Genomic DNA, 10,023 nt, shown 5'->3' with positions numbered 1-10,023 from the left:
ACAATCTCGGAATACTCGATACATAAGGCAATTGCTATTAGCACTGATTTATATGTAATCAAAACTTCGAAAACTCATTAAGAAGTATTCACTTTGGAACGCAATAAGTTATCTGAAAGTATTCACTCTTATTCATTCGGTTTAATTTTCTTAACGTTCCTTAAAATTCATTGAAATAAGTGATCATTCAAGTAATGACCTGAATAAATGATCAAATCATTCGAAAATTTCGACTCCTACCTAGGGTTCTTATAAGTTTTTGTGGTCCTTCAAATGAATGTTTGAGTCAAACGGAAAGAGTTAATGAAATTGCAAGAATAATATTCTGAGAATTTCCTAAATTCTTTTAAATACTTCTTAAATTCTATAAAAAGGGCTATAAGAAAATTTGATACCATTCGGTATTCGTCCAGAATGGTAACCATGCTGATAAAATAGAAACACATTCATTCAGCCTCCATCTTGTTGTAGTACCTTAGCTAATTCCAAATGTCCTTGAATGCTACAAAGAACGACATTGATTTCCTTGGTAACCACAAGTATGATATTATATCCAAGAAAAGTGCTTCCAAACATTATTTACATAAATATTAATGATAATACCAAAAAGACGTCTCTAAACTCCTTAAGGATGTTGTGCCTATTGAAGTACTGCAGGAAAAGTAGTAGAAACAAAACCCGTGTCAATTGAACACTGTTAAACTACTAAAAACAAATTGCTGTCATTGTTTAGTTTGTTTCCAGCTAGTTTAAACTAGTTTTACTGAAAATTTAATAAATAAAGTTATTATATTAAGTGTAACATTTGAGTCTTTCAAATGCTCGTGCTCACTTAGTGAGCTGAGCGAAATACTCGTAAGTATAAAGCGAATTCGGGCATGTGTTTGTTGTTGCAAAGCGAATTTTTGTGTGAGTTTGTTGTTGTAAATTGAGAGAACTGTTGTTATATTATTTTGCATTTTACTACAAATTTTACTGTCAAATTCCTATGGTCGCAAAATCAAAGTTTTAATAAAATTAAGTTTTTGAGCTCTCATAACCAGGGCATAAGATGGCAGAAACTGCAAATGGCGATGAGCTGGTGGAAAAAGTTGTGGAAGTGACGGCTTGCAGTCCAGACGAGGCCAAATATTTTCTTGCGGCCTGTGCCAACGATGTGGATGCAGCAGTGGCTCTTTTCTTCGAGCAAGGTGCAGCCGGAGTTTCGTCGGCTTCTGGATCGGGTGCCGCAACATCTAATCCTGTGCTGGATGCCAACGGTGAGGAGGAAGTGCGCGCTCCTATAGCACCAGTAAGGGAACAGCTTCTTTTGCCCGAAGATGATAATTTTATGGCGGCAGGACCCAGTAGTAATCGCCTGTCCCGTGACACCCAAAGATTCAAGGTCTGCCCATTTAGGGACTTTGCCCGCGAAGGTGCCCTCCTGGAGGAACAGTTACAGGCCACTGGTGTATATTCTGATCCAAATGCTCATCGGCGTCGTCGCGATCGTGCTGCCCAAATGGTGATGGCCAGCAGCAGCAGCGGCGCCGCTGGTTCCAGTCGATCAGCTACATCCCGCCTAGGAGATCTCTTTCGCCCGCCCACAGATATATTGTACGTAGGCTCATTAATGGCTGCTCGTGACCATGCCACCAAGCGGCGGCGCTGGCTACTGGTTAATGTCCAGGGCAATGATTTTCAATCACATACTATGAACCGTGATGTCTGGTCGAACAAGGACTTGAAGAAGCTGGTGCGCCGTCAATTCATTCTATGGCAAGTGGACGACGATACCCCCGAAGGTCAGCGTTTTGTGGCCTTCTATCACTGTGCCAAGATGCCCTACTTGTGCATCGTTGATCCAAGAACTGGTGAGGAAGTTTGGCGTAGCCCCGAGCCGAAACAGGAGAATGTTTTACCAGACTTAAAAGAATTTTTGCGCGAGCATCGTGACTTTGACCAGACCTCGGATGCTCCCACCACTTCGAAGCGAGCAGCTCCAGTGGACGACGATGATGATGACGATGTTGAGGAGGTCTTTGCGGCCACACCTAAAAAACGCGCCAAGGTCTTGGAGCTCACAGAGGAAGAGCAACTCGAGTTGGCAATTAAGAATTCCATGAATGAGAACGGCCAAGCGGCATCTGGTCAAAATAATCATTCTTCTAGCAATTGTGAAAGTCTCGATGGATTCGATGACGCAGATGTTGTGGCCTCCACATCATACGAGTCCCAATTGGGCCAGGCCACAACAGAGTTAACGGCCCTTAAATTGCGTCTACTCAATGAGTCTGGCACAGATGAAGTAGTCCAGCTGCGCTGGCCCTCCGATACCAAGCTACAGACCCTCCGCCTCTACATTAAGCAAACGCACAAGCACATCCCCTCGGCGGAGGGTGGTTATAAGCTCATCTGCGCATTTCTGCGCAAATCTCTTGAATCAGAGCACAATCAGGCCACGTTGAAGGAGCTCGGATTGCATCCATCAGCCAACTTGCATCTAACTTTGGATGATTAAATAATAACAGCATAGCATATTTATTTCCGAATAATTGTCATCTATGTATGTCCTGTCCTGTCTCTGGCCCTTCCCGCTAGGAGTCAATGCTCCTTTTACCACACTATTATTAATAAAGCAAAATAAAAAAAAAAAACATTGTCTTAAGGGACTACAGTACATAAATAACAAAAAATAAGTTTGTATTATTAAATTTTCATGAATCAAAAATAGCAAGTCACATATGTATGTACATGCATATGTGTGCAGATCAATTTATATCGATTTTCATGAGAAGTTATTAGTTTCCTGATGAACGTTTGAGATTAGTTGGAGTGTTATTTCCCTTCTTTAATTTAAGAGGCAAAAAAAGTGATCAAGGTCAAAGGAGTGTGTTTTCTCTCCTTTGAAGAGGCTTATATGATAAGCTTATATGATCAGCATCAACGGTCAGGACGATGTAGCCAGCTCAGTCTGTTTATACCTATTAGATTACGGAGATTATTAGGATTAGAACCATAAGTAGTTTTGAGGTAATTATTGACTAAAAAGCTTACAATTCAAAAGTAAATTCAATAGATATACATACATATTTCTTCAAAAACATAAGAACAGAAGAAATTTCAACATCGATTCGAACAATTTTTTTCGGATTCGGAAACGATGTATGGGTACCGATAGTATAGGTCAAATGGCTTCAAACAGCTTCAAATGATAGGGTGTTCTAAAACATACCCTAAATTCATCCAAATTAGTGATTCGCATACCTGAAGTTCCAATTGTTAGACCGCACAAATTTGATTCTGTTAAGATAATATATGTGGAAATTCATTCAGCTATTCCAAAAACTGTATTAAAAGTATATACAAAACTCTATCTTCAATTTGTGACATGTTGAAATCGTTTTTAGTGCGTTTCTTAAAATGCACTTTAAAACCAAATTGATTATTTAACTTTAGTTCAGACAAAATATAACAACTTGTATATTAAGATTGTAGTTTCCCATAGAAACTGTCTGTTTAAATGCTTCGAAGCTGTTGCCAATGTGGTGTTAGTTCGTTGAACCACCGTTTGAGCCACAACACTAGAAACTCTCAAGTTTCCGGCAAGAACGGACAAAACAGAAACGATTCGCGCTAAATGCTTGAAAATGTATGCATAATTTAGCTTATAGTCAATGGCATTTAGGTACATTGAGGCTTGTGTTGGTTTTGGGTGGCAAAGAATCGATCAAGATTTCTTTTATGATTTCCCATCAATCTGTAAACAAAACGATTGTGTGGCTACCTTCGATCCGATTTCAATAGAGACCAACTAAACATTTCATTTGTATGCTGTGAGTCGGGTTGTGTAACATAAATTCACCGCTAGAATTAATCCCTGAGCCGACTCTGCCCATACTCAATTAGTATTTTATGGCGATTTAATAGAACGACAGAAACATTTTTGTATTTTATCTTTGGCAATATTTTATATAACTTTTTTTTTTGCAATCGCCAAGAGATGATCAAAAGAAGCGCTCGGGGAACAAAATTTGAATTCATTTTTCTGTTGTTAGCTGAAATATTTATGCTTAGGCCAAGATGGTCAGATGGTCTTCATTAGCAACTCATGGCGACGGAACGACAGCTGGGAACGGAACCCACCCAAGTGGCAGCGAGAACTAAAATCATGTAATTGGAACGCCACCTTATCACATAGCAAAAACATCAACAACAACAACAAAAACAGCAAAAACCAGAGAAGTCCCAAGAGAAGAAAACGCATTCCCATTCTAAACCTGAGTTTATAACGAAAGCGTATTTCAATTAAAACTAAAACAGAAGGCCAAGAACAAGTTCGGCACACAACTATCCATGAAAAGGAAGAGAGTCTGAAGACGCACACAGAAGGCGGAGGTGGAGAAACGCATGAAAAATCATACAAAATGAGCAAAACTCCTCATTAAAAATTCGCATAATTTAGAGATTAATGAACGACAGCGGCGGCACCGACGAGGTCGATTCCAGCCACACTGAACCCAGACCAGACATGGGGCTACCGAAATAAAATAGTGAAATTTATATCGTCATCGGCAAGCGAGAGCGGGGGCGGGCGAACGCTCTCTAATCTTTTAAGTATTTGGAATGAAATTATGATTTGATGATGAGTCTGCTGACAGCTGGCAGAGCAGTCTAAGAATCTATTTGCATAGACCCATAATAAAGGATTAGATGAGAGAGGAGACATGCGAGAGAGCCGCAAAATAAATAAAACTTACTATCGGTCGCAAGCGATCAACGAACAGGAAGAGCAACAACAATAACAGCAAATTTAAAGCCTCAACATTTGTCATCTGAGCTGAAGAAATGTTTAGACATACCCTTCACAAAAAAGTCCAAGGAAATATTGTAAAGAAAATCAAACTTATCAAATGTGAATAACAACTCAATCGTATAGAAATCGCTCGTCGGGGTCACCATATTGTGATTTCGCTGAAAAAGATGGTATGCGTCGGGGTCACCTTATTTGTTTATTGTTGTGGACGAAACAACATTTTCAAAAGCAATTTCTGTTTAATTTCATCTTTATATTTAGTAATTTTTTGTTTTGTTTATGCTGGAATTGCTCCTGTCGTTAGCAGTATCAACATCAGGGAGTCGAATTGATCGTTAAAGCCACAGGAACCCAAAATGGAAAGGGTACGTAAAAAAAACAACAAGAGCAACGCAAGTCAAAAGCCAAAACTAGGCGCGCCTGCCGAGCAAACTGTTGAGCCTGGATATGTAGCTTAGTATACTACTTGGAGCGGAGGACAAGTAGATGGAGAGGAGCATCGCTGCGGTTGGAGCCTGCCAAAGTCAGCAACATGTGGCTAAACAACAATTTATGATGTTGCCGCTGACAGGCGAATGTTGTTTGCAGTTGTTGATGATGACGATTCCAAGGATGATGACGACAACACCAACAACAAGAATAACAACAACAATCATACACATAACGAACGAATGGAAATGATGATGATCATAATGATGCTGCTAGTCAGTCTATTGAATGGCTTGACCAGAATTTTGCATATTAACATTGCTTTAGCATGATGGATTCTGATTTCAACCATAGACGATCTCATTGGTATGGGGCCGAAAAGCAGAATTCGTCGCTGGGCGCAACATAAATCCATCACATGAAATGGACAATTGTGTCCATTAGCATTAAAACTGATTTGCAAAATGCCAGCGGGTGGTAAATCTGTCTCATTCTGTGTGGGTGGCGATCATTGAAAAATATATATGTAACACAACTCCAACACACACACACACACACAACACACAGAGGCGTAGTGTATTGCCCTCCCTATGCTCTACAACTTTTCAAGTGGCTGTCAGGAGATCGGTTGTTGTTGTTGCTGTTTCAAAGTGCAAACGTCATTTACGATTTTTGACAAGCGGCAAAATGGACAAATGATCATACTCATTTGTGGGGCCCCCATTGTCTGCCAGTGTGTGTGTGTGTATATTAACGCTTTCAAATATGTATGTGTGTGTGTGTGTGTTTGCAAGGAGATTCTCAAGAAACAGGCACGCACTTTTCATGTACGTTTCCCAGACAAATTGCGCAAAGAATTTAAGCATGCGCTTGAGAGAATTCCAAAGAATTCTATGGAGACTAAGAAAGAGAGATGCTCGACAGAGAGAGAGAGAGAGAAAGAGTTGGCCTCCATGTACATAGATCACAGATCGCATCCCTCTGGTGGTCCCCCACCTTAGGCGCCAAATTTTAAGCGTGAGCTTACGCAATGTTTTTTTTTGACTTTTTTGCAGAGTGCGTCTTTTTTTTTTGGCAAACAACATTGTTGCTGGGTATCCTGGATAACAATGGACGGAAACAGTGGAGAAACGTGGAGAACGCGGGGCAAGATGAAGAGTTGTCCCAGGGGGTGGTGTGTAGAAGGGGCAACATAGAGAGAGAGAGAGAGGAAGGTAGCATACCAAACACTCAACGCCAAAGCGCACTTCACCAGGCACTTCAATGCACTCTAAACACCAACAACAACAACAGCAACGAAAAAAACAACTCACAGGTGAGAGACAAACCGGTTTTTATGCTTAACCGCGAGCGAGAGAGAGAGAACAAAAGAGCGAAGGAGAGCGAATCTCTGGCTAATTTACATGCCAGAGCCTTTGGTCTGAGGCGTTGGGTGCATTGTTGGACTTGACTTTTATGCTTTTATTGCCCACAAAACAAAAACAATGCGAGTGCAGTTAGCTGCTCTCTTGATCTGTCTCTCTCTCTCTCTGCCGCTCTCGTACAATAGACCTGTGTGTGGACCTGTCGTCGTTGCCTACGACGTTCCTTTTGTGTGTGTATTTAAAATTCTTGCCTCTCTCACTCTCTGCCACTGGTGCTGGTGCTCTCTTCTGTGAGCATAAAGTGACCAAACCACTCTGGTGGATTAGGCCAAACTCGCCATCTTCATTACAGCGAGTTCTGCTCACCACCACCAGCAGTGAGAGCCACCAACCTTCAGCCATCCATCCATCGCGATCCACAGGTGAGTGAGCCAACTTCAGTCTATCGTGGGTTTTCGTCGTCGAAACATTGTGGTACTCGATAAGCGCGGATCGCATGAAGAACGTGTTCGTAGATCGCCCTCGTCTCGTTGCGTCGCCGACGCCGCCGGAATCTGTTAACGAAAAATCAAAGGAATCAAAATCCAATAGAATGAAAATCTGAATACAAGTGCTATTGTGTGTCATGTGAAAAGTGAAGACCAAAGAAGAAAATTACCAAAGGGGTAAATTCAACAATCCAACAAATACAAAATATATCAAAATTGTGTCTTTTCCTCGAGAGATCGTTTACCGTCGAAAATCGGTCACTTTTTTTTTATTTTTGTCTCGATTACTTCTAAAACGAATTAGCCAAGTGTTTCGCGAAATTGATCGATGTGTTGCCGCATTTAACAAAATGTAAGGATTACCTTTATATTCCATACTGCGTGGAACCAAATACATTTATCAATTGTGAGAAAATTGTTCAAGAATTTCCAAGTGTTTCTTGGTTAACTAACAGCAACAACAACATCAACAAATATATATAAAAGAAAAAGAAAAAAAACAGAGTAAAAGGCGAAAAAGAAATATTGTTCAACAAGTCAAACGGGTTCTCTTTTGGCTCGCTTTGGCCGTGTGGCGAGTTTGGCTGTTGTTGTTGTTGGTGTTGCTGCTGTTTCTGTAGTTGCTGTTGTTTGCGCCTTTGGTGAAAAATATTGGCAGCCACACCAAAAAAAAAAAAAAAAAGAGGAAAAAATAAAAACCGAAACCAAATAACAACTCCAGCAACACACACACACACACACTCAGGCCCCAAAATGTAAGAAGAGGAAAAAATCCTGAAAAACAAAAGTTTGAAGAATATTTCAGGTGGAAAAGCTTTCAATACCAAGGGCGGGGAGAAACCAAAAAGAAAACTAATGGAAAACTAATTAGATGCGTTTTTTCCCCCTTCATCCATCTATCTCTCTCTGTTGCTCAGTCTTTTGGTGTTGTTTTTTGTGGTAGCCACCGAAATGAAAACAACTTGAAATAGTCAAATTGGTAATCGAAAAATCACAGACAGAAGGAGAATGCTAGAGATGGAGAGAGGAGAGAGGCAGAGGAAGAGAAACAGAGAGAGAAGAAAACACTTCTTTTAACCATCTAACTCTGGTCTCCTACCTATCGACCTATCTACCTACCTACCTACCAACCTACACCTACCTACATTTCATTTCAATTCATTTGCTTTCATTTGGTCGTTTTCCTCGTCGTCTTTTTCTTCTTCGTCTTCTTATTCGCCTATTCCATAGGCTGCTGTTCGAGTTTTGGAAAAATAAATATTGCTTGGTGTTTGATTGGATTTCTACCTGTTCTACCATAGATCTTTCTCAAATGGCTCACACTCTTAGGGAAGGGGGCAGGGAAATGCAAACGCATCGATAAAGGGCAAAACGTGCAAAGAATAACCAGAACCGATTTCTCGGAAAGTGTGTGTTTTTTAAGGGTATATATATGGCACATTGACAACAATATTTATCTCACCTGCAAGATCCATCGATGTGTGGCTTTACATTTTAAATGAAAAATCCATGCAATTTGTCAAAAAAGGTTGACAAAATGTCAAGTGGCTTAGATCAGAGTATCAGAATTAGTTAACAGTCTAGATATCTGTTTCTTCCTTAGACAGTAGATCAATTTGCCAAATAAGTGAAACAAATCTAATGCGTTTAAGGTCAAACACGAAGAAAACTTTAAGAAGTGACAAATACGGCCAAAAATATGAACTTTTAAAAGATGTCTAAAAGATCGTCAGAAGGGGAAATGGCCCCAGACTAACGACAAAATCCAGACTTGAACTTTGAACATATCAGTTTTGATAAAGGGAAACAAATTCCTTCAAAAAGTTGTTTCCATATCACTTATTTCTAGTTTTTGTAGAGAATTGCTGTCAAAGATTTTGATGTGATTGGAATATAACATCATAAAATTGTTATTACATATAGGAAAATATTTATTTCGATGCATTTTCAAAAGTTAAATAGTAAAAAAAAACATTAGCCTTACGTAAATGTTTTGACAAATGGAAAAGGGTAGTTTAATTGTCGGTTAACTTTTATAAAATGTTTTTTGTTTGTTGTATTTTAATTGTTATTGTGTTGCCTTTGTTTTGTTTTCTTGTGAGGAAATGACAGAAGGAAAACATAGGCTTGGGAGTTTTAATGTTCAACTATTTTCAATTAAATTTCCCTTTATAACATAATGATGAACATTTTGTCGGTCTGAGGAATTCAATTTTCGTGTGTTGCTAAAAGTCAAAAAGGCACTAAATGAAAATGACTGGGGGAAAACAAAAACATGAAACGGAATAAAAAGCGAGTAAGTTTTTATGGCCCTTAATTTACACTTCCTTCCATCTTGGGAAAAGAAAATGGAAAAAGACCTACACAAAAAAAAAAAAAAAGAGATCAAAGGCGTAAAGCGAACAGAGGAGAAATAGAAATATATATATAAATGTATAATTTTCATTTTCCCCCATTTTCTTGCTGTTCTCTCTCACTGTGTCTCTCTCTCTCTCTCTGCTTTCCGTTTTTCTTTTAGTTTGACTGCATATTTGTTTTATCAACCTAACGGCAAACCTTTTTATCTTCAGGCGGCAGGTGTTCAGATCTCAGACAGAAAGAGAGGTCGGAATAGGTTTAAGTATACGGGGGAGAGTAGGTGCGGGTGGGTGATCGTGCGGTGCTCTGATGTATGCATCGGCAGGCGTCACAATTCTGTTGCAAAACGCACAATAATGCGCTTTAAATTGCCTTCCCTTCCCTGTCCTCCTCTCGCTCGCTCATCTAATTGCTATACAAACAAAAATTAAGCTTTAATCTATTTTCGCCGCAACTGCCAAAGAAATGAAGGCCATCAGGTGGACCACACACATCCACATTCACACATCCACACACACACACACACATTTACACACTCGAGTGATCGGTCGACTCAAGTCTTCTACGCGAAGAAAATTACATTAGACGT

At 39.7% G+C, this 10,023-nt stretch overlaps 1 protein-coding gene across 1 annotated transcript; it reads left to right on the top strand.

Annotated features, from left to right (window-relative positions):
- The first annotated feature begins 908 nt into the window (after nt 1-908).
- On the top strand, nt 909-2,642 carry LOC137573530 (uncharacterized). The gene has a single exon (XM_068285471.1). The coding sequence runs from the start codon at nt 1,052-1,054 to the stop codon at nt 2,498-2,500; it is 1,449 nt and encodes a 482-aa protein (XP_068141572.1). The 5' UTR covers nt 909-1,051; the 3' UTR covers nt 2,501-2,642.
- The last annotated feature ends 7,381 nt before the right edge of the window (nt 2,643-10,023 follow it).

Source organism: Drosophila tropicalis, unplaced genomic scaffold, assembly GCF_018151085.1.
Source record: "Drosophila tropicalis isolate 14030-0801.00 unplaced genomic scaffold, ASM1815108v1 contig_413, whole genome shotgun sequence".
Classification (NCBI taxonomy): Eukaryota; Metazoa; Arthropoda; class Insecta; order Diptera; family Drosophilidae; genus Drosophila; species Drosophila tropicalis.
This window is presented reverse-complemented; position numbering and strand designations above follow the sequence as displayed.